The sequence below is a fragment of the Schistosoma haematobium genome, chromosome 2 (assembly GCF_000699445.3).
Source record: "Schistosoma haematobium chromosome 2, whole genome shotgun sequence".
Classification (NCBI taxonomy): domain Eukaryota; kingdom Metazoa; phylum Platyhelminthes; class Trematoda; order Strigeidida; family Schistosomatidae; genus Schistosoma; species Schistosoma haematobium.
The window spans coordinates 31,867,808-31,895,164 of record NC_067197.1 but is presented as its reverse complement, the minus strand read 5'-3'; the positions used below and the strand labels follow the sequence as shown (position 1 = coordinate 31,895,164).

General features: G+C 31.3%; 1 protein-coding gene across 1 annotated transcript in view; it reads right to left on the bottom strand.

The window, feature by feature from the left end:
* Positions 1-27,357, bottom strand: part of KCNAB3 (Voltage-gated potassium channel subunit beta-3) — a 55,061-nt gene that overhangs the window by 12,166 nt on the left and 15,538 nt on the right. The window contains exons 2-7 of the mRNA XM_051214961.1: positions 22,657-22,700; positions 16,011-16,048; positions 14,136-14,215; positions 11,934-11,978; positions 5,348-5,392; positions 783-826 (exon numbers count right to left, since the gene is read on the bottom strand). Coding sequence (XP_051068147.1) covers positions 783-826; positions 5,348-5,392; positions 11,934-11,978; positions 14,136-14,215; positions 16,011-16,048; positions 22,657-22,700 — 296 coding nt within the window. The remainder of the gene's footprint in view (positions 1-782; positions 827-5,347; positions 5,393-11,933; positions 11,979-14,135; positions 14,216-16,010; positions 16,049-22,656; positions 22,701-27,357) is intronic.

The window sequence follows — 27,357 nt, the reverse complement described above, 5'->3', positions numbered from 1 at the left end:
AGATTCTGTAAATGTTGTGTTAAGATATGTTTGGTTGTCCCTACTTAACTTCTCATTCACTACACTATTATTAGGTCGTGCAGAAAATAATTTCGTTGTTTAATTAGATCATCACACTTACTTAAATACATTGTAGTATTTGCGAATAATTAAAGGAATTGGATTTAATAAATAATCAAATTAATTTTGAAAAAAATTCATTGTGACTTTAAACCTCAATCACTTCGTTTGATGACAGATAAAACTTACAATTTATAAGAAAGGAGTAAATTTACTTTTATAAATGCAAATCTCTCAATAAGCTGATGAATGTTCTATATTTTTAACTTTAAGGGAATATCAAAAATTTATTATATTCGTTCGCTTCTTCAGTATTATCAAGTTTAAATCGATTACATTTGAAAAAACAAACTTGGTCGATGGCATTCGATCTGCACCAAGAAGGACTTGACACACATGGTATTGATAACCACCCAGTGATCGATCAATTGCGATGACATTTCACTCCTACAGAAAGTTGGTCGAGGCCTGGATAGCCCAGTGGTAACGTCTCTGACTGTGAAGCTGGGTGACACGGGATCGAATCCGTCAGGGAGTACTTGTTCCCTCAAGATTACAGGTACACTTTTCTGACGAGTGCCGAATAGCACGAAACCTAGGTCCAGGATTTCCTGTTGACTACCTCCAACTACCATTTTAAAAAACAAGTGTCTAACAAGACAATAACAATTTTATATATATAAATTTATAAAACATGTAGTAACATGTAGAATATTGTTTACCTTCAAAAAGATGCTTTCTTGAAAGACCTTGTTCAGTTTCAGCACTAAAATAAAAGACATATCAATTTAAATTGTAGACAAATATTGAAAATAAAAATCGGTAATGAAATGTAAATAGCATAAGTTAGAAATGATGATATGTTAACTTAACTAAAAATATATTGATTGGTATGAACCTCAATACATTTTTAAAGGGTTCGAGTTGTCCTGTTATTTTTTTTTAAAAGATTGTTATAGTGTACTCAACTTGATTAAAATACACTAGTGAGTTTTAATGATATGCCGGAGCAAATGAAATCACACCTGCTGAACACTTTCGTGTTTATTTGAATAGAGTTACTCAGTAATGAAAGTTTAGTAGTTTGAAATGACATGTATCGAGTTCAAGCCTCAATGTAGACATCAACACTGAGATGTCATCATTAAAACGCAATACACATAGACATAGTTTATTTCAGATTGCTCTATAGTTTACTTGTTCTTCCCATGTAATGTATTTTTTAATAGAGATTCAAAATTAAACTCTATAAATTCCAATAACGAGCTTTTCAAAGCAGTAATTGAACATTGTACGTAATAATGCCATAAAATGTTAATCTTGTATACATGACAACACTAATAATCACAATGTAATTGAATATAAATGCTATCTGAATCAGTAATCAATAAAGAACTTTATTATGCAAGCCAAAACAATAACGGTATAAAACTAAATGATTCGCTAAGATGTTTCGCATTTAGGAACTTTCCAAATGTTACTAGTAAAAATAAACATTCAGATTTTTTAGTACTTTATCAAGTCATTATCGTTGGTTTGTTTCTTAAGTACAATGAATAACAGACGACAATTGTTTACATAAATATCAAGAATCTCTCTGATGAACAGATTCCTTTTAAAATTCACTTGATATTGCTTCACTTGTATCTTACCATTTTTATTTAGAACTGGAATTGATCAGTCCTGTATTCCACTGCCAGCAACTATTCATCTTTGTCTAAAAAGATTCCTTTTTAACTTAAATAATGAATTTGGGTTAAATTAGGTATCATTATCAAGGTTTGACTTGATGATTTCTAATACAATGAGCATTGGGTAGATTGTTATAAATCAAATAATATTACTGTAATATCCCAATGAGAAGAAAAAATAGATTTTCTAACGTTTCGTGACTAAATGTAAGTCACTTCTTTGAAGAATAAATAACCAAATCAAAATTGATCCAAGTTTAAATAGTACAAAGGAACAACACAAGAATATTATATGTGACCTGTTCAGACCTGTTTTTTGATTGATCGATTGGATCGATTTTGATTTGGTTGTTTATTCTTTGAAGAAGTGACTCATACTGAGTTACGAAACGTCAGAAAATTTATTTTTTCTTCTGATCGGGATATTACAAATGTCATACACATACATATTACAAATGTATTAATTTGATTAAAATTTGGGTTAAAATATCTTTTACTTCAGCCAAAATAAAACGTTTTTAACAACAAAATAAGATGTCGCTTGAAAAGATAACTACTATCTCTTAAAATTGAATGTTCAGCTATGAGAAAACAAACTTTACAAATGGAAATTCACACTACTTAAATCATTACACATCAGTAATAAATAATAAAAGAAATTATAAAACAGCATTTCGTGAATGTTAAAAAAGCAATACATTCAACATAGCTGAATAATCAAGCTTATCTAATCCGCAATCAAAAAGAAACAACATTTATATTTGCCTTGAAATTCTGACAAATTCATTTGTAATAGGCAATAATGAAAGCTTAAATGCATTGAAGTATTTAAACTTCTAATACAGAATTGATTAATAGTTACCAGTGTTACATCATGTTTATGTTTTAATGCCTAATGACTTATGTTGACTTAGCTGCATTATATAATATTGTGTTCATAGATTGTGTCTTTCGCCTTCTTTTAAGTGTTAGATATTAAAGCAAATCAGATATATAAGATAATTTTGGTCATGTAAATATTTATTTCATTCTACAGAATATTGATGAACTTTCATTGAATGGTGATAGAATTTGCTATAAGTTGCTGATTTCGATAGATTGCACTATGAAAAGATATTATTGTAGTGAATAAGAAAGCAAGTGGGGACAATCGATTGTATTTGAATACGAGATTAAAGAATATGTTAGTAAAATCTGAAAACAATGCAGTAAATACTTCATTTGGAAAATGTCAATCAGTTGTCTGAAACTTGACTGATCCTTCTACAAAATGTAGATCAATCGTATCCGACTTTATCATTCTTTCATTTCCACACTAATCATTCTTTGTTCTCGTTTATTTTTCTTTGATCTTCTTAACCTTCTGCCTCCAGAAATTTCGCTTTCGACTGATGATACATGCTACATATATCTATTGACACCATTAACACACACTACATTATGTCTTTTGATATTCATTGAAAAAGTAGATGCGTCCAACAATTTTATATCAATCAGTAAAAGTATTTGTAGAACGGTTCATATTATGATCAAAAACATTTATTTTTACGAAAGAAATTATGGGATAATGACGCGTATTTCCGACTGATTCAAAATCAATTTTATCCAGTCTTACGTCAATTCAACCATACTTTATATAACTATGTTATAGTGTTCTGAAATTCAACAATTTACCATGTATGTTTCAGAATCACTACAAAGTAATCAGTCTTCAATATATACCAAGTGATCTAGCTTGCTTAGTTTCAGCGAAACTATTACCGTAATATAAGGTTATTTTTTAGCACTAAATGTTGATTAAAGTTGCACAAAGAAAATAACAAAATATCTTTAAAATCGGAATCAGTATATGGACATTTAAATACTGGCACAGGAAACATTTTTTTACGATTACTTAAACAACCATTTTAGCTCATGGCTGTTAAAAAAACTCTTAGTAAACTCTATTAAGGGTGATTCAGAACAGTGACAATCTTTATTCTCTCTTTAGTCAGACGGCTAAATAATCAGTTTTTAAAAGCTTTAATTTTGTTAGGCGCATTGAAATACTAAACACACTACATGACAACTTATAACTTAAGTTCGGTCCATGCTTTTCTAAAACAATTTATATATGTTATCAGAATGATTAGGATTAATGACAAACATGAAAGACGCATTCACAATTGATTGGTCTCTGGGTGGTGATCAATGTCATGTGTGTCAAGTCCTTATTTAGTGCAGATCGAGAGCTATGGCCACCGGTCTAGGTGACTCGACACCGCGAGCACTATATATTGAGATTAGATGGTGGTTGGAGGTAGTCGATAGAAATAAGGACTTGACAGGCATGACACTGATCACCACCCAGTGATCAATCAATTGTGATGACATCTCAGTCCTACAGAAAGTCTGTCGCGGCCTGGATAGCCCAGTGGTAACGTCTCTGACTGTAAAGCTGGGTGACACGGGGTCGAATCCGTCAAGGAGCACCAGTTCCCCCAAAGATTACAGGTACACTTTGCTGACGAGTGCCGAGTAGCACGAAACCCGGGTCCAGGGTTTCTTGTCAACTACCTGTGAATGTTGTGTTAAGATACGTTTGGTTGTCCCTACTTAACTTCTCATTCACTACACTATTATTAGGTCGTGCATAAAATAATTTCGTTGTTTAATTAGATTATCATACTTACTTAAATACATTGTAGTATTTGGGAATAATTAAAGGAATTGAATTTAATAAATAATCAAATTAATTTTGAAAAAATTCATTATGACTTTAAACCTCAATCACTTCGTTCGATGACAGATAAAACTTACAATTTATAAGAAGGGAATAAATTTATTTTTATAAATGCAAACCTCTCAATAAGCTGATGAATGTTCTATATTTTTAACTTTAAGGGAATATCAAAAATTTATTATATTCGTTCGCTTCTTCAGTATTATCAAGTTTGAATCCATTACATTTGAAAAAACAAACTTGGTCGATGGCATTCGATCTGCACCAAGAAGGACTTGACACATATGGTATTGATAACCACTCAGTGATCGATCAATTGCGATGACATTTCACTCCTACAGAAAGTTGGTCGAGGCCTGGATAGCCCAGTGGTAACGTCTCTGACTGTGAAGCTGGGTGACACGGGATCGAATCCGTCAGGGAGTACTTGTTCCCTCAAGATTACAGGTACACTTTTCTGACGAGTGCCGAGTAGCACGAAACCCGGGTCCAGGGTTTCTTGTCAACTACCTCCAACCACCATCTAATGAAAGACGTATTCTTTATTCTTCCTTGTCATTAAGAGAATTGGACAAAACACTTTTAAGCAGATTTTAATTAGTCGATTCATTGAAATACACGATAATAGTATATCACTTGTATGGATAGTTGTAATTTTCTAATTACATATGTTAGATGTTATGAAATGTTTGTTAAATCACAAGTGTATATTTGACCATGTCAAAGAGTCAAAGATTATTACCACACCGTAACATTGTTATCTATCTAGAAAAAAAACCTTGTCACTTCTTAATTCGTAAAATTCCAAATTTTACAAACAACATTTATAATAATTAATCAATCAATCATTGTTAATACTAAACATTATACTTACTCTCCACTTTTTGACAATCTACAGCATACTATATAACTGGATCTTCTGAAAAGGGAAAAATATGTTACAATTAAGGTAATAATTCTTTTTTTAAACCATATTACGTCATCCACTTGGAAAAAGCCATAGCAACACACTTAACCTTGACAAGAATCTCATTTGAAAAATGGAAACATGATCTGTGAAAAACTATTGATTTTTGTTTTTTAGAATTAAAAAATTATCCAAAGTAGACAAGATGCACAAAAATACCTCAAATTTACTGAATATCAGACAAATTTAATTGTATATATGGAAACATTTTTACCAAGATTTAAAATGTAGACAATAAAAATGATAATACAAAATGTACTGTAGATCTAATTACAAGAGGTTATCTGTGTAATTGGGACTGAAACCTCGATCAATTTTCTTATGATGACAATTAAATTTACTAGATGATAATTTACTATTCTAAATATCAATTTTGAAATAAACAAGTATCTTAAGTGGTTGATGTTAGACACTAACACCATTGGATGCCGGCTCAGTGGTCTAATGGTTAAGTGCTCAGGCGCGAAGCCAGTAGGTCCTGGGTTCGAATCCCGCGGGATGCGGGATCGTGGATGCGCACTGCTGAGGAGTCCCATACTGGGACGAAACGGCCGTCCAGTGCTTTCAGGTTTCCAACGGTGGTCTAACATCAATTGATTCATGATCTCAACCAAAAACTTAACAATCTCCACAACCCCCATACTGATATCTTAAGTGTGCTGGTGGTAACTTATAAAATCAGTAAATAAACAGCTATGAGACTTTATCCACATAGTTCACAGTTATATAATATAACCCTGTGGGCCAGAGTAATATTACATCGGTTTTAAGGAGAACAGGACATCATCCAGACTTTCATGTGACAGCCTAAACAGTACATTTCAATCCCGTTCATCAGGGAAGCCAGAAACCACCTAGGCATAATCCAAGTAGTACAGCTCACTCCTGCTTCACAGGAGAACTAAACACTATTTAGGCTTTAATGCTACAATCTGAATAGTACAGATCAATTGTGTAACTCAACCACACAGGTACCTAGCACCCTGATGGACCATTCGCACCATTCATGCACATATTCACATCATATGTATAATTGTTTCGATCATTGATTACGTTAATCAATTATACACAGCATGAACACGTCAGAGTTGACCTATTCCGCTTACATGACAGTCAAACTCATTAATGTTAGCAATGGTGATATGCATTATAATTTCCCAATGACTATGGTCCTTGAGAACACTGAAAAGTAACCACTAGTATGGATGAAATCAGTTAATCAACAAACCAATTTTGTGTATGAACAGTCAACAAAACTTGCCAAAGTAATACCGAACCATCTACAATATCAATAGCGGACCTCCAGTCTCATATGATACGTTCAGCTCTACATAGCCTAGATTATAGCTTATACTGCACACGACACATATGCAGGGTAGCAAACGAAGTAATCCAGCCTGAAGCGTTAGGGCTTAAAGAACACTTAGAACCTATTGTCTTGCGTCGAAATGCAATTACCAAGATCATTTTTATGGGATTTGTGAAATTTTCATTTTTCCGACTTTTCAGACCCTTTGTTAGGAGTTGTATCCCTACGAGACTTCATAACTTCATTTTTGAAAATGGCGAAGTGTTTTCTAGTTTAAGAATAACAAATATCGCTTGACAATATTTCCACTGATTCTAATAAACATTTCTGTTCTTAAGGTATGTTGAGTTTACTAACTACCGTCTCCCACGTTTACAGCCACGTTTTGGTTTGACCTCGTATAAATATTATTTCCTATTTTATGGTGAGATGCGATCAGTTTGGCTGGTTTATAAACCAAGCATGTTTGAAATAAATGATTTGCATGGTGGGAGCTGTTATTGGCCTTCTGGACTCAACTGGACCAGGCTAGGAGAACAAAGGACCATAAGATGGTGGTTGAAGGTAGTCAACAGGAAATCCTGGACCTAGTTTTCGTGCTATTTGGCACTCGTTAGCAAGATGTATCTTTAGTCTTGAGGGGACCAGTGCTCCCTGACAGACTCGATCCCGTGTGTACAAAGACCAATTAGGACGCTAGGTTGCTCATACCAGTCGAACGTCATTGGCTTGACACAGTACTAAGATTGTATAGGTCGTATTTCGATTGGCGAATAAATCACTTGATAATAAGCGGTCTTTAAAACCACAAATATTGGCGATTTTTCGAAAAATTTGTAAGCTGTATATTATCCCGTGATAATACAACCCAGTGTCTATCTGAAGACGAAACATTGTTTTAAAAATCTTTCAGAGAATAGTAGTCCATTGTTATTCGGAAAGCCTGATTATTATTTTATCTTTACAACTACAAACAGTAAGCTAAAGAATTAAAATGATCTGTTATGATCTGAAGCATCTGTTCGATTCCCTTTTGGTAATGTTTTATTGTTCATAATAATAAATGCCTTGATAAAAGCAATTTATTGATGATTTCATATAAGTTTGCTTATTGGTCAATATAACATCCAAGGAAATTTTAACTAATAAACATAGTTACCAAGAAAAGAATCTAAATGTCTATCATGACTAGAAACAATTTTGTTAGATAAAAAAAATATTTGAATCGACGAAAAAGCATTCGAATGAATAAAATCCAGTCTGTAAGTTAGTTGACATGCTATATGAATTCTGTTAGGTAGAACTATGTGCTGAAATATTTTAATATCTCAATGAGATTTATCACATGTTGTCAAGTACAAGAAATGATTCTAAAAAGTTAAGTAAGAACAACATTAGCTTATAATTAAGCAAACATATACATAGTTTCATTTACCAAATATCTACTTAGTGATGACAAACATTTTAATGGTATAGAACAATATCTTTTAAAGACGACAGTATAACAAATAAAGTAGATGCACTTTTGTTTAGATCAATTTATTTGATAAGAATAATAGACCTTTGTTGACATTTTAATTTTTAGTACAAATGACATATGAATTACTGTTGTGGTATTAGTTTGTCATAACTAAAAAATTCTGAACATAACTACTAGTTTAATTGTTCTATTTTGTGTTGTACTTTACTAACAATCTTTGTTATCGATTAAATTTCATGTTGTTATGACTTGCAGGTTTTGATAAGCAGCGTTTTATCGATCGATCACAGTAACACGGAAAACACGTATCGACGACCTAGTGCCCTGATTGGCCCTGCTTCGCTGTCTATCCCAGCCAGTTGAGTCTAGAACACAAGTCACAGCCTCTGAGATACGAATCATTGTATTTCAGACATACTCTATTTATATACTAACCAAACAAACCACATCGTACCATAAAATGGAAAACAACATTTACACAATATGTAACGAATGAATTAAATAATAGCCAATAGGGAATGTACATTTAAAGTCCAAGGCCACCATAGACTTAACATGACAATGATTGGCATATTATTCTGCATCCATAACACAAGTAATCAACACAAATGAATTAAGCAGTTCCACAGTTCTAGTCCTCTTTTTTCCTTAACTATTACAAATCTTATATTAGTGTTCATGATAGTTAAAAGTTTAGATTAAGAATGTAAGTCATATATTTTTACTTGTCCTTTTTCGTTCGCTAGAGATGTTCTGGTAAACAATATGAAGGATAAAGGAATAAATACCTTTACAGCAAACAATAAAATTGTAAATATTTACAAATTATGAGCAAATTAGTTTGCATAAAAGTAACTATTACGCAAGTTTCCTCAACAAAAAATGTTTTTCGATTATTTCTACTCCGACAGACTTTTCATTCGTCATAAAGTTTTGTGAAACAAACGTACTACCTCTTGTTTTTTCCGAAATATAGGCTTGGATGAAAATACACTAACTAGTGAGCTTCGATTTTGCAATATTTTACATTGCAATAGGTTTTGAACCCTAAATAAATGTACATGAACACATCGTATGATTAACTTGGATAGTTGACATATTAGAACATATCTAAAAAGCTTCATTGAAACAGATGCAATGTTATTAAACCAGTGTCACAGAGGACTGATCAGGAGGAACACAGTTAACAGATCTGTTACGCAACTGTAGAAAATTTCAATTACAACCACCGGAAAACATGATGTAATTTCTAGCACGTTTACACTTCGACTGTATTTGTGTTATGACATATGGCTGTTTTATTGACTTAGACGTTTATCTCTTAGACTAATAAATGTTGTGAAATAACAACACTAAATCCACGTACTCCATAAAGCCATAAAATATTCAGATTTTTCTAACGATTTCTCAGACTACTTACGAGGATGATAATTACTCTTAAAATCAAAGAAATGAATATCATTTTATAATAAGTAGCAAGAGATACCATTTTTGAGATGTTTAAGTCTACAAAAAGGGTTTTTCAGGGTGAGAATACCCTCAATTCTCATTCACAACTTTGACCTTGCACTTGACTACCAAAAAAATGAAGCAAGAATTTATTTACACCATCGTAATCCATAATGAAGGGTGTATTTCGTTACATGTCGTTTTCGCTAGCTTACATGGAAAACGTAAAGGTTTTTATGACTAAAATACCATTCCACCATGCAACCAAACTGTTAATAGTATGACAGTCTGTCATGATGTAAGAAAACTTATAACACAACAAAAGACATACCTTCAATAAAGTCTACAATGAAATTATTTCTAAATATCTATAATTGAATGACTGAATAAACGAAAACACAATCATAATTATTTACCACAATACACCTAGATGACTTGAAAGCCTAAAGTTTATCCCCAGCCGTTTTAAAACGGAATATTTTGTCTTACACATTTGATACTTATTTCATCTAAATGTGAGATCTAAAAATAAATAGACTTCAAAAGTTTGTTAAATTGGTCGTTGAAAAATTTTTTTTCCCACTCAAATTAAAGGAAGCTTTTTGTGAAAACTTAGTTATGTATTAACTGAACAAACGTTTTCTTAATGTGACTGTTTATTATTTTTTTCATTCCACAGACATTTTATTGATTTTCACTGTACATATTATAATGTATATTAAAGCATTCTTGTCACGATTTCTTTATACAGACAGTATAAGTAGGCTGCTGAAAATCTTCATTAAATATTTACAATTAATATCAGAAGGGGTTTTGTGGATATTATAGTAATTTCAATGGTTGAGATCATGAGTCAATTGAAGCTAGAACATCATGGAAACCCTGGAAGCACTGGATGGCCGTTTCGTCCTATTGTGGGACTCCTCAGCAGTGCACATCCACGATTACGTATCGTGAGATTCGAACCCAAGACTAATCAGTCTGAGGATTCCCACAATAGAACGAAACAGCAGTTCAGTGCTTTCAGGTTTTCCATGGTGGTCTAGCTTCAAATGATTGATGATCTCAACCATTAAAATTTACAATTAACTTTAAAAGACTAGACATGTGGTTTTATGTAATTTCAGGTTGTGAAATACATTAAACCAACTTCATAATTTATCACTTCACTTGCTTAAACCTTCTATAAAAGGTGAAGGGAGGTTAGATTATGAAAGCTGTAAGTTTGTTCCATGGATGAACTAAATAAAATAGTTCTACTTTGAAAATATATAAATACTCAAAACGTTGACATTATTTGCTGATTTTTATCTCAGATTACGTAATCTGTAGTACTTACATTTTTAAAACACACAAACACAATTTGTCTGAAACTATTTGGTTAACATTTAATTACATAGATTTACATCATGAGTCAATTGAAATTAGACCACCATGGAAAACCTGGAAGCACTGGACGGCCGTTTCGTCCCAGTATGGGACTCCTCAGCAGTGCGCATCCACGATCCCGCACCCCGCGAGATTCGAACCCAGGACATTCAATGTTTCCACTCCACTATTTAAATTACACTAAAAGCAACATTATAAAAAAGCAATTTAATTAACTAATGATGAGCTAATTCAAAATATTTTAAAACATAGGATATTGGAACGAACAATTATTTTCGAAACCTTTATTATCAACCTCTATAGTCATACTGTAGTATATGCTACTAATGTTGACATCTATAAGTAGCATGTAACACTGATCAGAAATGGAATGCCTGATAAAAGAAGGTTAAGACGATTGAACTGAAGAAAATATGAAGGAATTGTGAATTAGAAGAATCATAAAGGATGTAATGGACAACTGATGAAAGATGTATAACTGAAGTAGTTAATGTATGGCTTTCATAATTTACGAAGGCACTCTGTAATTTTGCACTAAATCATAAATTGGTTATCCTCATCAAGTCTCTGTTCACTATAATACTTCAATAATTATTATAATTGAATGGCTATAATAAGACATGCTACTGAATCGAACAATGTTATGTTTTCAAAAAAGTTGAACTTCTGCATTCATTATTAATCAAGTATTCTGATGGTTCATGTTTATATTTGAATAAAGTAAAGATAGTGATTATAAATTCTATCAACACAAACGAGTAGTTTCATGAATAACTGTTATTAATACTTACTATCGAATACAAATAAAATAAATGTAGAACACTGTTGTTCATTTTCATCTTTAATTCACTGATTTATAAACTTACCGCCAATTTTTAGTACTCAATATTCTACCCAATGTTCTTTCGGCCCTAAAATCGAATTAAAACAAAATAATCTTCAACAGATATTTTCCGTAGTTCGAGAAACTATTACCATATACATTTTACAATTTTTTGACGAACTGGCTTTGTGAAGGTTGGTGAAAAACCTAAGGTTGAATTAAATTACAAACTAGTCTCAGTTGTCAATTCATTGAAAACCAAGCAATAGTCATTGATATTATTCTACATCAATATCCTATAATAAGCTATATCAATTATTCTACACAACAATGTGACATATCTTTCAAACGTACACGTTACTTCAGTTTTTTTGATAAATATTTACCGTACATGGAAGCCAGCTCACAGACTCGTTCGATGTAAAGATCAGTGTCAGGCAAGGCTACTTACTCTCACCCTTTCTATTTCTCCTGGTGATCGACTAGATTATTGAAGAAATCAACATCTCGGGGGAAGCAGGAGATACAACGGACAGCTAGGATGCAGCAACTGCAAATGTCAAAAGAGTTCTACTGTACGAGGTGAAAACGTGGAGAACTACGAAAGACATCATCCAGCAGATTCAAGTGTTTACTAACAGTTTTCTATGCAAAATACTTCGGACCCGTCGGGCAGGTACTATCAGCAACAATCTACTGTGGGAGAAAACAAACCAGGTCCCTTCGGAGGAAGAAGAGCTGGAAGTGGATATGATACACATTGAGGAAAACATTCAAATGCGCAACAAGATCAGCCTTTACTTGGAATCCTTAAGACCAAAGGAGAAGAGGAAGACCGAAGAACATATTACGTCGAGAAATGGAGAGAGACGTGAGAAGAATGAACAACAATTGGATAGAACTAGAAACGAAGGCCCAGGACAGGGTGGGTTGGATAGTGCTGATCAGCGGCCTATGATCCATTAGGGGTATCAGAATTAAGTAAGTTAAGTAACATAGAGTGATTATTGCAGACAAATACTGTTTCAAGAACATCTTCAGAATACCAGTTGAACTAAATTTAAGAAGTAATAACCGTAAATAATAGTGATAAACAATGCCTAATGTTAGACTAACGCTAATTTATATTTTGTCAAGTCATCATCAAGAAGTTAGTTATGAGGAATGAGTAAAACAATTTTTTATCTTACTACAGATTAATGCTTAAACTACGTACTTTCAATTTCGGCACTTAGCCACGTGATGCTTTGTGGGTTACACTTACTTGTAATGCAAGTATTCCTGTTTATTTTTTATTTACATAACAATTGACGGTTATGATATTTTAAGTTATTTTTTTGGACATATTACTGATCAGTTAAAATGGTCTAAATGGTTAGTTACGGTGTGTTAATCCCGGCTACGCGATTATTGAGCTCATTTCCCAATTATCATATGTCTATGAAAAGCGAGCTTTTTGCGTAGCCTTGAACCAGTATCTGGCACGTGTACGTACATACAAAAACATCAACATCGTACCGTAATATTCCCAGGACATGTGGAAACACCACAACTACGTCTCTCCATATACCTCAAAGGATTTCTAATTACTTTCAATATTTTCAGGTACTAATATGTTTTTTTCATTTGCATGATGATTAACACGGTAATACTTTAGAGTTGTTCAGTGACTACAGGTAACAAACTTGATCACTATACTTTATGCTCATCGTTTTGTTGACTACAAAGTAAAATGCACTTACTTTTTATCATGCACTGACTTAATATTTACTTTCATTTTGCTTCGATTTTTATCGACGGCAAATATTTTCATTAAAATGAATGACTGATCCAGAAAACATCTCTTAGAGTAGCACAATCCATGGTAACTAACGCAGATGTTTACTAGTACTATAATACATGATCTAGATGTCAACCAAACTTTATTCTCGTATCAGTCAACTACATGTGTGATTTTATTAGTGCCCCGAATCAAGTTTTATTTCAAATATACATATTAACCCTTTCAACCGAACATTCATATTTCCAATTACCCAAGTCTCATTTATGTCAGTTGAAAAAATTTCCAACAAAAATATCAAATTTTATGCTGAATATTTTTGGGCAACAAAATTGACTAACTATAAGTGTAGTATGGTCGATATTCACGAATCATTATGAAGCGTAATGTTCATAAAAATAAAAATAAAAAAAACAGTTTAATGACTAAGAACTACAATACATATTCTTCAGTCAGTTAACTTACTCTCCATTTGAATAAGCTTCTCCAGTCTCAAAAACATTAATTCCATTAGTGTAAGCTACTGTAACTATCTTCTCAGCTATCTAAAGTTTGAAAAAAAAAACGTTTGAAACATTTATCTTAATTGTTATAAGAACTGAAATTTGAAACCCTTCTTGTGTACTACAATATGCAATTCTATTAACAATAAACTATAATCAATTAAACAGTATAAAACAAATGTCAACGTTTTAATAAGCTCTTGAATATATTCCTCTCCATTATCGGAAATAATTGGTTCTGCCAAATTCTCGGTTCATTACACTTTCGATTGGTTTTTAGTACACTACGACACATATCAGAATGGGTTTTGTGGAGATTTTAGAAATTTCACTGGTTGAAATCATGATTCATTTGAAGCTAGACCATCATGGAAAACCTGGAAGCACTGGACGGCCGTTTCGTCCTAGTATGGGACTCCTCAAAACATATTCTGATAATAATCACCTGCTCACTAGTGACTGACTTCAGGAGATACTCCTGAAGTTCTAGTGAGAAGTCGTTACTAGGACATACATGTTAATTTTTCACATCAAAGTTAATTAATAAAATCTATCGGTATAGTTCATTTATCTATAGAGTTATCTTAATTATCAACCTAGTCAATTTACTATTGACTCGATATATGCTTTTCAGCTTATTTTACTGAATAAGGTCAAATACATTATAGTGATATTTGGAAGCAGCTTCTCAGCAATTCAGATCGTAAAGTAGACATAAATATTTCTCGAAGTTAATTTCGTGAATTCCTACGAATCGCTTACTAGGATACTTGAATTATTAAACACAAATTGATCATATATTTCAAGGGTTCTGAGAATTTGATATCTAAGCTGATCTAAATCATAAAATATTGATTTTGCTGCTACTTTAGAATCTAATGTCTTATTTGTCTTCTTGATTCAGTACAATACATCTTCTACGTATATAGATATTTTTGGAATCATTATAATATACATGTTTAAAGTATAATTCTTGTATCCAACTTACCTTTTTAATTAAGAATCAATTATTAAGATTAAATATGTTTTAACATAATCTGACACAAACAGTAACTAATCAATGCGACAAAACATGATTTATTACGGTTAGGTAATCTGTTCAGGGTCTTATTATCACAGTTTTGTCGTATCGTTTAAAAAGTAATTATAAGCTCTTAATAAATATTCTGGTTAATTCTCTAAAGTAATCTAAAATGCCGACATATAATTTAAGAGAAGTTATGCAACACTAAACTCAAGCGAGTTAATGGAAATTACGCATCGTTGCTTAGTATAAATTTGTTGAAAATTATTAAGATACATATCAAACTAAAGATTTTAACCGAAGAAATCTTTTATCATTCAATTGCCTATTTAATGTATCAATAGACAAATTAATGTAATAGAAATATAAACTTAATCAGTTTCTTCAAACTTAACCTCCGTTAATAGTCTTATGCTCTCATAAACAAATAAGAAACGAGTTTTCTGATCAATATGCCAAAACAATTTTTTTTCCTTTGGCAATAACCCCCTACACCATCTTTTTATCAATATCTTATAATTACAAAATAATGCAAAACTAGATGGTTACAACAACACAACAAAAATTGAAAGAGTAGTTGTGAGTGACAACTAGCATATATAATCGCATGATAATAAGTTTTTGAATTTATGAACGATATCTTACTGTAACTTAACAACCTGTAATTGTTTTCCAAAACATAATCCCACAAAAGAAAAAAACTACAACTATACCTAAGTTGTTAAAAATTAATCAATAAACAAAATGTAACCGTTTTCCTAAGGGATCATCATCAAAATAAACTTATTAAATAAACTGTCTAAAAACACCTACTTCATCCGGTATTTGATTACCGAAAGTCACATCTGTACCTGGAATTAAAATACAATGAAATTAAGTGGATAAATATGTAGGAGAAGAAAAAAACACAATTATGTTAATATGAAGAAAATATATTGATATAAGCTAATGACTGTTTTGTTTTCCGATATATAAACAAAACAATTAGAAATGAAAGACAATCATTTGAAATACTAAGTGAATGATAGACAAAATAATTTGACCAAAGATGGATAGTGACTAACATTGGATTCCAGGACACATTTCGTCCTATTTGAGACCCGTCAAGTGGATGCACCAGTACCCCAGAGTTGATGTTCATTCCTGGATTCCACTGCTAGCCAAGATCCATCTTTGGTTAAAAAAAGCTTGTGATTTAAGGCTATATCGAGGCAATCCGCATAGGATACACATATACCAACAAGAGACTGATCAATTGCTGCCCTAAATAACAATGGGATGATACAAGTGAAACAACACCAAATGAATTTAAAATATTTTGACACTTAAAGCAATTAGTACTTTTGGTGAATTTCGATAATGTAATAAGAAGACAACAATTATCAGAACTATGTGATATATTAGCGCAATACATTTCGGACAATCTGATCACATATATACTTGTTAAGAGCATTTATATATAAAAATAAAGGGTCAACCAGATTAGAAATGGAGGGTAAGAGGAGACATGGATAATAAAGAAATAATATGAAAACAATTTAAAATCTAGTCGCTCTGGATAATAATTTAATATTACCAGGGTAGGTTTAAGGTGAGAACAAACTGGTTTTAAATACACAAAGGAGGTTTGAATTTTCGTATGGCTAAGGCTTCAATGAATCATTGTGTACGCCATTTTACACTTTTATACAACGCCACAAAAGCTGTGTTAAGATCTGTTTTATGGCTTGTTTCGATTATGTGTTTGGCAACAGAGGATGATGGATGCTTATTTTGACATTCTTTTGTAACTGTTGGAAGAAAACAAAACAAAATCTTTCTCAATGTTTTCCTTAAACATAAAGACCTGATTCTAAACTACATTCATATAATAGTCTACTATCATGGTAAACTATTTGATCAAACCGATAAACTATTTTCTACTCAAACATACAGAGTATATATTATTATATGTGATAGCTAGTTAATGCCAACAACAGCCTCCGCTATGCGAACCGAACCATTTATTTCAGACATACTGGGTTTATATATCAACCAAACAGACCGCAACACACCATAAAATAGGAAATAACATTCATACACAATAAAGTCAAAAAGTGGCTGTGAACGTGGGAGACAGTAATTAATGAACTGAGTATAACTTAAGGACAGTAAATCGTATAATAACAATCTATAGGTCAAAATGAAGCTTATAATAAGAAGAATATAGATATATAGTTACTGAATATTTATACCCTAAGAATTTATAAATAATATTAGTCCATTAATAGGTCTCAGAAGTTACTCGTAATGTAAACTTCACTAGGATATAACAAGTAGCGTTCAATCGACAAGACATAACATTTACATCATAAAAAAAACACAGATTCTTAACTGATATTTTTGTAATCATATATAAACGTTACTTGATTTTCATTCAAACGTAACTGAAAAGAGGATTTCATGTTGTAGTACCACTCCTCTGGTTCGATCTCATATAAAAAATACATATGATATGAGATATTACATCAGATAATCGACATTCTTCTGCTAGTTGTAACTAATTTTTTTTCCACTAACCTCGAGTTGAAAAGTCATAGATACTAAAATAAAACCCTATACAAATTCATATAACGTAACTAATATAACATCAGAGATACATGATCTAATAACTCTAGAATCATTACAGAGTTCAGATAGCTTATAAATCAATCGCTATTAGAATAGTTTGTTTAATTTTTAATACTGAAAACGGTCTAATAAAACTATTGGGTTGAAATATGACGCAATGCAATTTAATGGCATGAAAATTCCTGGTAATAAGATATACTTTAACCAAATTTATTTACTTGTTTGTTTACACATGTAAACTAGGCGAAGGATATTAAATTACTTTGGTTCAAATCATGTTGATTGTTCTCTTTCAATCTATATAGTTGTATCAAATCCGTTTTTTATTACACCTTAATTAAGCCTAAAAACCGAATCTGCTAATGTATTGTGGCGTCGAGTCGCGGTTGACTATGATCATCATTACAGGAAGACTATGTGCCAATTAACCGATAAGATCCCCTGTAAGCCAAATATCAGGAGAGAGTTGATGGCTGTAGTCGAGATGTAGTTGTTAGCGATCTCGTGATATCGAAAAAATACCGAGATCATGTCGGGTTACAAATGTGGTTACTGAGCGTAACAGAATTCGTGCAAGGCCACAATCAATGGAAGAATGTATGTATTTTGGTACAGTTAAACAAACAAGTACGGTAAAACAATCGCTGGTACAGTTGGTTATAATAATAATAGTTTCCATTACATCAATCGCGTTCTCTTGATAAAAGTAGGTCACTACAGGAGCCTCCCTCTAAAAAGGGTTCACACTTTCGATGCGTAGCGGTTTCGTGCGATTGTAGGACAAAGGGTTGACCTACTTTTATCTATAAACTAGTAAGAATGATTATAGGACAATAATTTCTTTTTGACGAAAATTACATATCATTCAAAAAGATTGAAATGGTTTCAGCGAAAATAACATGGTGAAAGAAGAAGACTGATAGATTACGATCTTATAATGTAAACTAGTGTCTATGAAATTTCATGTTCTTTTGTACAGGATCGTGTGTCGAAAGTAACGTAGAATATCAACCCTGAATAAAGATGCTGTGGAGTACATTCTGACTTTTATTCGTCTTATGTTTTATTACACTCTTTGATTAGAAGTTTAAATAACTTAATGATGATACTGTGTGTTATCAACATTTATTTTTTTAATCGATATTTCTAGGATTGAAAAAGTTAATCTATTTTAGTATGTACGTCATCTATATTTGTCATGATCATCTTGGATTTGTTTGATACCTCACTGGTTTGAATCTTATATAAGAGACATTAACACTCAATGAAATTCATATTCACTCAACTAACGAATCTCAGACGAAATATAAATAACAAATTATGAGTTTTATGGCTTGTTACAGTGAAGTCTCTTAACTCAAAATCTTCGTTAGTGAATTAAGCTGATTAAAATGAAAACATAACTAACATTGAAAAAAAGTCTTATTCTTGACAGATTTTAGGGATTCAGGTAATCAAAAACTGTTATTTAACAAATCATGAGATGTATGTGTATTTCCTATTTTCTATAAACAAACAAACACTCTACTACTTACACTTTCACGTTTGACTGATTCATGACAATACGTTAAAAAAACATGGTACCATATTATTCAATACTGATTTAAAAAGTAGTATGTTTGATTTAAACGCAAGAACGTAATCATTAAGATGATTAATTATTACACATGATTATTAGTTATAATGCAAAGTAAGCGGTTTTCATGGCTTAAACTCTTTGCTAATTATAAATAAATAGTATATTTGTAGAAAATTAGATTTTCTGACGTTTCGTGACTTAGTTTAAGTCACTTCTTCAGAGAATAAATAACCAAATTAAAATTAATCCAAGTTTAAATAGTACAACGTAACAATAAGAACAATATTTGATCAATCAAAAACAGGTCTCAACAAGTTAATGTCATGTCATTTCGGTCAAGGAGATTCATAAGTGATATATATGTAAATTTATGTGTATGTATGTGTGCATTGTTTAAGAACGAAAAAATTGTGTGACCTTTATGGTGAGAGGATAGAGTTTAATTTGTTATATGGTAGCGTGAGTTGTAAATACGATCAGACTGAATGGCTAGGATAGATAGTTCAAGTAGGATGTATGGTAAGGCCTTCTTTTCGATTGCGAGAAGTAGGATTAAGCATTATATGGAACGCTTCAGCTACTCTCCTTTCTTTGTAGTTGGAAAAGCCTTTTGGCAATATTTTGATAGTTTTAAAATCAATTCGGTGGTTGTTGAAAATGGCATGAACTGCTATTGCCGATTTAATTTGAAGTTAATCCACTTCTACAGGATTGTTAGGAGGTTTCTTTGTGTACCTAATATGTTCCTGCTAATTGTTTACATACAGATTTATTAAACTTTAATCTTATACAACCTACTAAAATTGATACTAATTAGTCCGTATACAAAATAACTTATTATTTCCATTACAGTATTATGTCTTTTATAGAATTTGATAATGGAAGACTAAAGTATAACTTCTTTTATCTGTATATACTTCTGTCCTACTATAAAGACGAAAAAGAATTCAGTAAAATTCTTCTGTTTACAAATGTAAACATACGGTATATTTATGCAAGAATATGATTATCAAAAAGAAAAGAAAAACAGCAATAACAAAAACAACAACTCATTCTGACTATAATGAAAGTTAGATAGAAGTATAATCAAGTCCATGAAATACATCATGAATATCAAGGAAGCAAAATTCGTTCAATCAAGTCTGGAAAATAAATCCTTAGCAAATTATAAATAGAAATGGATCAGTTTCATTTTAGAAATAAACTTTTCAAATAGCCAATATCATAAATGGTATAGTTTGTTTTTACATTAATTGATCTAACTAATTAGAATCTAATTAGATATTGCTTAAGAAAAATTGATCATAGAATAGTAAACAATGCGACCTGCTTGAATATCTGGGCTACTTGTTCCTGTCATTTGGATATTTCAACAAGTTATCTGTTTTCTTGTTTGTTTCAATACAGCATTATGTCTATTAGTCACATAACCTATTCAGGTGCGTTTGTGAGAAGTTTACGACATTTCACTGTACAAGTTACAAAAAAGTCCAATCAGAGATGTTGTGGTTGCTGGCAATATGAATCGAAAAAAATAAACATTTTCGAGATGTCGATTCCTGAATTGCTAACATCTAACTGCCAATCACTCAATATTTACCGCAAGGGTCGATCAACAAGTAAAAAAAGGAATCTTGTTGAATTCTATACTGTACCAAAAATATAACTCTTGAAAAGCCAATAATAATATTAATAATGATGATAATAATAAAATAAGCATCTTGAAAGCAATGGAGTTCATAATTTACATCGTTCAACCAACATTCAGTTTGATTTTTAAATCGGTATAAATAATATAATAACTCCTATGAAAGCCGCAAAAGTGATGCAGTGGCTTAAAGTAAGGATAATCTTAAATATAAAATCTTAACATGTTTAAAAGACACACTTTAATGATACTTTTACGATTCCAAAAACAAACAGTGCAGAACAAACTTTTAAAATCATGAATATGAGCTGAGAAAGATGACCCGTACATCTAAAAGTGAGTCAGTTCTACAGTTTACAATTAACTGAATTTTGATTCTCTGTAGGTCTTAGAGATCAGTAATAGAAAAAAGTATGTAAATGCACATATATATATATATATATATATATATATATATATATATATATATATATATTCAATGTATTGAAGTCAGATATATAGTTCGTATAAAACAGGTATATATCCAACTATTATCAAGGCTACTGAGTCAATATGATCAAATAGGTAAAGTTGTTTATAATCAAATTTCGCTTAGTAACTTTATTTTGTTACAATAAATTAGTATGATAGACTTTATGTCAATGTTTATATTATTCTTATGTCACCTCAAATTAACATGTTATTCTATCATCTATCACATTCTACATTAAAAATTATCCTGTATATTGTATCCACATTCATATAAAATTTGACTGGTATATATTAATTAAGACATACTAATTAAACACTTTCTAAGAGTGATGTTAACATCTGTGAACTCAACAAGTCAGAAATGCAACAGTTTATTAACAAGTGAAGTTCAGATGAATACTTCATTTCATGACATTATAAACATGGATCATCTAATTCCAACTATGGTATTATGTTTTCTATAATTTATGAAGATAACACTGTGAACAGTGATGACCACACACTGATGAAGAGATTTAGATTCTAACTAAATAATAATCCAGTGTTCGTATACTTTCTTTCCTGACATTGGAGTTCTTCATTGAATCATTTCCCTTATTAAAATCTGATCATTATTATTATTATAAACTATCTGCCTTTAATCTGACAATTAAACTATTATTATTTGCTTTTTAAAATTAAATATTACAGACCACATTTAATTCAACCATTGCCTAGTTCACTGTGACCACAAAATGACGAAAGTTTGATAACCATTGAAACCAAGAAGCCCTGGATAGTTCGTTCTGATATAGGGCTACCCATTTGTGAGCATTTATAATTTCATGTTTCGTGAAACAGCTATACAGCAATTGCTAGATTCAATGATTGTCTAATGAAGGTCGATCTTCAATCTCAATAACAAGTAATAATGTCCATAAACCTCCATGATGAAAAGGATTATTTGTCTAAATTATTCTGGTACCTAATTTCTCATGTATTTGCTCTATTTTTTAAACAAACTAGTGAGGTATGGGAACAGAAGCGTACTGAATACTAAATAAAAAAGCTACAAGCTACAGAGGTTTATAACCTTTTAATTGCCAAAACACAGTACTAATATTATACTAACTTATTAGCATAAAATTATATCAAAATAAACATACACTTACCTAAACTAAGTACAGATACCCGAAGTCCAGTGCTGCCAAGATTTCTATTTAAATAAAAGAAAGAAAGAAATTTATAATTCAACGATCACTTTTTGTGTGAGAATTGGTAGAAAAGAAAGGGATTTTCAATTATGATCAATTCTCTGATAGCACTAAAATTACTTACGCCTATTACCCGTCGTTGAGTAGCATAAGGTCCCCACCAGGATTCGCCATCGAACTCTTTCCTGGGTTGCAATTGAAATTACGCTAAAGTAAAACACTGATTTTAATTGACATTTAAAATGTAAGTATAAACCATAGCTACTTCATTCAATAGAATTTTTGTAAATAAGGTTAAATAATTTATTTATGTATATACTGTATTTTTAAACCCAAAACCCCTTTTGTATATGTAATCTTGTAAGATAGCAGTGTAGTGAACAAGAACACAATTGGGGACAATCGAATATACTTGAACACGAAATTACAGAATCTCTTAGTAAAATCTGAGAACCATACAGTAAATACTTCATTTGTAAAATGTCAATCAACTGTCCCAAACTTGACTGATTCTTCTTTTTTACACCAATCACTTTCTATTCTCGTTCTCTTCACTTGGATCTTCTAAACCTTCTACCTTCAAGTATTTCATTTTCGATTGATAATACATATTACTTATATCCATCGACATTAGTAGCACATACCAAAACAGTTTTACACTGCGTACTAACATAACTACCAAGTAAACTATTAAAGTTTATGTTCATTCATTAGAAAATATAAGAGTTAAACAGTGTGAAAAAGGCTTTTAAATCGACTGAGATGTATTCGAATTAAATTATCAAATATATGTTCGATTAATTAGTTTTACGTACAGGTTTAATTCAATGCCAACTAAAGTATTAGATTGATTACAATCATGAAGTATTATGGATCTTTAATTAGAAATTAAAAACCTATAGTCATATATATACATGACAGAGGAAGTGTTCAACCTACCAGTTGACTGCAAGATTTAAATAACAAAACTTAGCTTGAATAGTTTGATTGTATAGTATTTGGACATAAGTTTGATTTAAATATAATTTTTGTTATATACTGAGAATGAGTAAAGAGTCAGTAAAATTAAAGGAACCAGAATTTCGAACTAGTAGATATAAATTCTCTTGTTTAAGATAGCTTATTCACAACAATAAGTGAATGTTTTATGTTTGACCCTATGTGGGACCATAGATGTGTCTTCCTATAGAATCGTAAGGTACGATCATGTTACTATGTGTTCTCCCTTATTTTAAATAATTCACCTGATGTTATCAGCTTGCATGAGGAACTATCTTTAATTCCATCTATTTAAATTTCATAAAACAAGTTAAATAACATCTAACCATAGTGAAACGTTTCGTTAACAATCAAACATAACTACTTATAAAATATATCTAGGATTTTAAAGAAAGCTTATTCGAAAGAACACATTCATTTAGTTCCGTCACAAACAAATAACACTATAACACCTCACGCGCAATTGAGTTTGTTCTCATTTAATTCGGTCAAACCATTTTGTTAACTCATTCAGCGGACAGAGTCATCCGAACTATAACAACTTCTTGTACCTTTATTATTGTGCTTGTACGAAATATGTATGCTTGAACATTGCTTTACCGCCTACGCATATATTCATTCAGCTAGCTTTATCATTAGCCGCTTAATTGATTCTATGATTCATTCATTTCCCTATATACATATACATGTACATTCAAACCTACACTTTCTACTCTTTCGATTCGCTGACTCACTCATTTGCCTCTCTGCTTTTTGGTCTGAGTTATCTTCTAATAAACCTGTAGTCGCTGCTTCCCTTTGCCTTCTGATTTCAAACACCGTTGAGCATTATATGATAACGGTTACGAGGGTGATTGGTTAACGAAGCACAGCTACTACAACACCCTTTTTATCCTGTACACCACACATCATACAAAAAAAGAATCATCAGTATTTAGTACATATGAATGTATATTGCTTCTTAATTGATTAATTGTCATACAATGTAGGTTATAGTATCTGAATATAAAGATAATAAATAAAAACCAAAAATACATTTTCTCTAATTTTGTTACAACTATCAAATCATTAATTCAAGATTGCTACTGTAATTTAAAAAACAAAAAAAAAGAAACCAATTTTCTTATAGTATAAATCAATAAGTAGAAAACAAATCGATTTTTTTCCTCAATGCTTACGTCATTATCATCCTATCAATTAGATTATTTGTATTCAACTAATCCCGCCAAATCTTGGCAATGATCACAATAAATTACTGTTTTGGTTTTTGTTTTTAATATGAAATTATGAAATTAAAGGAATTAAAGGAAAATAATTTTAAATGAATAAACAATTAAATTGAATAAATTTTTACTTTTCATTTATAAACTTATTTTGGATGAACAATTCGTCTTAGTATCAGAAGGGATTTTGGTAGAGATTGTAGTAAATTTAATGGTTAAGGTCATGAGTCAGTGATCTAGTGGTTAAGCGCTTGCGCGCGAGACTGATAAGTTCTGGATTCGATATCTTACGAGGCGTAATCGTGGATGCGCACTGCTGAAGTGTTCCACAATAGGATGAAATGGCCATCCAGTGCTTTCAGGTTTTCCATGATGGTCTAGCTTCAATTGACTCATGATCTCAACCATTGAAATTAGTTTTAGATTTAGTTTGTAGGTCTAAACAATAATAATTATAAAAATAATGTTCCCCCCCAAAAAAAAAGTAAAATTAATTTATTAATAATAATTATAAATTATATTTAGGTATTTGTTTCAGGAATGATCATAGTGTGGTGTTTGTTACTGATATCGACAGATATAAGTAGTATGTATCACCTAACGAAAATGAAATGCCTGGCGGTACATGGTTAAAAAGATTAAAGAAAAGAGAACGAGAATAGAAAGTGATTGGTATGGAAACGAAGAGACAATCAAATCTGAGGCAATTGGTTGATATTTTGTAAATGAAATGTTTACTTTATGAATCTCAGGTTTTATCAAGATATTCAATAATGATGTGTTAAAACAGATTTGGTTGTCCCTACCTGTGCTCACATTCGCTACAATAGTAGTTTTTGATAGTTTTTATCAGTTGTTTAAAAATTCACATATCAAAATATAAATATTGTGAACAGTTAGCAGTCTTTTTGATTAAATCTTCAGCTGGTAATGAACTTGAATTAATAATTAGATTAGATAGCTAATATAAAACGGCAAGATATTTTTTGACAGCTCAAGACATTCATCTTGGATTATTCAAGATCTAACAAGAGTGATCAAACTTGAACTCACTTCAAACACAGCCTCAGGTTCAATAAAGCAAAATTTATTCAAAGTACATGTCGGTTTTCCCCACTATTTATCAAAACATAAATTTATCTGACTAAATTATTATCAATTGAAATGTGATTGTTACTTCTCACACTCAAGGTCCCTTGAATTCATTCTAATTAATAAGCTCACAGTCCTATTGAATATACAGGTCAATTGAAGTATATATTGAGTACTAACTATTTAAGGTTTATCGAGCCTATGTTATAAAAAAATCCTGTATTTATGTATCATATTTTTAAAAAAGATACTTATAACATTCCTTTATTCGCAACAAAACGAAATTTATACTACACGACTCAGAAATGCATTTAGATTGACATGTCAGACCAAGGAAACTTAAGCCCTAATACAAGTCATTTTAGCTGTTTATATATACATACATTTATATTAAAAGGCATTACAATGCTAAGACCAGCCACTCAGTCAACAAACGTTCCCTATTATATTAGGGCAATAAAATGTAATACATATATCTCATTTTTGAATGTCTATTCGCATTGTCAGTATAGGGGTTGTGGAGATTATTAAGTTTTTTATTGAGATCATGTAGTAGTTCTCAAAGTTGTAATGAAAATGAATTCAGAACAAATTACCCTTTCCAATGGCCAAAACAAAATTTATTCTTATCATTAATATATCTAATTTAAATAAGTTGGAAGACCTAAATTATCAGGCTACTCTTTTTTATTTGAGGATAATGATTATGCTGATAAACAATACGTCTCTCTTGTTCATGAATTCCGAAAAATCATAACTATCCAAATATCACGAACAATCCATAAAAATTAACATTACAGAGTATCTTGGTAAAATCGGAGACCCATTTAGTAAGTAATTCATTTGCAAAATGTCAACCAGTTGTCTTAAACTTGATTGTTCCTTCGTTTCCATACCAATCACATTCTGTTCTATTTTTTTTCTTCGATTTTCTTAAGCTTCTGCCAACAGGCATTCCACTCTCGACTGCCGATACAGACTACTTATATCCGTCGCCATCAGTAGTATACATCATAGTAGGATAGTATAAAATGTTTGAAAAACTAACATATTAAATAACTTGTTTACACGAGAATAAATGTCAATAAAGCACATATGTTATCATGTGACAGTTGAAAAAATAATCCGAATAGTGGTATGAAATATAGGTTGATGATTGACCATTTTAAACATAGTGCTAACCATCAGTATATAGTTTTGTGAAGAATAATAAGTTTCTTTTGAAATCATGTTAAACTACCATTAAAAACCTAAAAGCACTGAACAGTCTTTTCGTCCTAGTATAGTAATGGTAATTGGCTAAAAGCTCTCGACAACTGGATAAATGTTTCTTTTCTTTAGTTTT